This window comes from Octopus bimaculoides, chromosome 3 (assembly GCF_001194135.2).
Source record: "Octopus bimaculoides isolate UCB-OBI-ISO-001 chromosome 3, ASM119413v2, whole genome shotgun sequence".
Classification (NCBI taxonomy): Eukaryota; Metazoa; Mollusca; class Cephalopoda; order Octopoda; family Octopodidae; genus Octopus; species Octopus bimaculoides.
Genome location: NC_068983.1, coordinates 90,486,633 through 90,487,584, shown reverse-complemented (window position 1 = coordinate 90,487,584; position 952 = coordinate 90,486,633). Strand labels below are relative to the sequence as shown.

Here is a 952-nt window from a genome sequence, read left to right as displayed (position 1 = left end):
GCTCTCATTAATCTCTATCTTTATCACTCATTCACTCTCCTTCTCTCTCTCTCTCTCTCTCTCTCTCTCTCTCTCTCTCTTCTCCAGAACCCCATTTGTTTATTTGAGTGTGGAAGAGCGAAAGAAAACGACGCAACAACACGCTGCAATGTTGATAGTTGAAATTCTATTTCTTTTACGAGACATAGTCATCGCTTGCGTGGCAGCGGTGTGGAATTTCCTTATCACACCCAAGTATAAAGATGTAAAAGATGAAATTGTCCTGATCACTGGCTCTGCTAATGGCATCGGACGGGGCCTTGCCCTCGCTTTTGCTCGACGTGGTTGTATCCTGGTCTTGTGGGACATTGATGAAGCAGAAAACGAGAAGACAGCCCAATTGGTTACGGAGGCAGGGGCTAAGGCTTATCCGTACTACTGTGACTTAAGGTAACTTTAGTTGCTCACATCTCTTCGTATCTACCTTATCACTTATTACCAATATTGAATCTACTCACGTCCCAATTTTTAGCCGTTAAGGTTTAAAAAGCGCAATGTGAGATTGAACCAAAAATTATATGGTGTGTATGTATGAGTGTATGCGTGTGTATCTTTCGCTGATGTATATCGGAGAAAGATATAAACATAGGCAGAAGAACCGAAAAATGGGGGTTTTACGAATATAGTCATTCCTTATGTTATAGGTTACGCAGATCCTTTGTTATCACTTCCACTTGTCGAAAATTCAGCGAACTAGTATTTAAGTATTTAGCTCATTAGAAGCCAGTAACCAACGGCGATGTAACAAATATGTACGATGACAGTCTGAGCGCGCGCGCGTGTATGTATAATATATATGTACACACACATATACCTGTATATATATATATATATATATATATATATATATATATTTCGTTTTTGGATTTGGTTTGCAAGATTTTTTATGTGATTTCGTGTGTTGAAGTATATT

General features: G+C 38.9%; 1 protein-coding gene across 7 annotated transcripts in view; it reads left to right on the top strand.

The window, feature by feature from the left end:
- The first annotated feature begins 6 nt into the window (after positions 1 to 6).
- The window catches only part of LOC106882308 (epidermal retinol dehydrogenase 2), a 45,501-nt gene continuing 44,555 nt past the window's right edge, over positions 7 to 952 (top strand). For 4 of the 7 annotated variants that reach the window (XR_001410981.2, XR_001410980.2, XR_008263695.1 and 1 more), the window contains exon 1: positions 10 to 429. Coding sequence is in view for 4 of the 7 variants with exons in the window: in XM_014932939.2 (XP_014788425.1) it covers positions 149 to 429 (281 nt within the window). In the remaining 3 variants the exon portion in view is untranslated. Of the gene's footprint in view, positions 430 to 952 lie in introns of all 7 variants that reach the window. The other 3 variants (XM_052966315.1, XM_014932940.2, XM_014932938.2) reach the window with 3 other exon arrangements.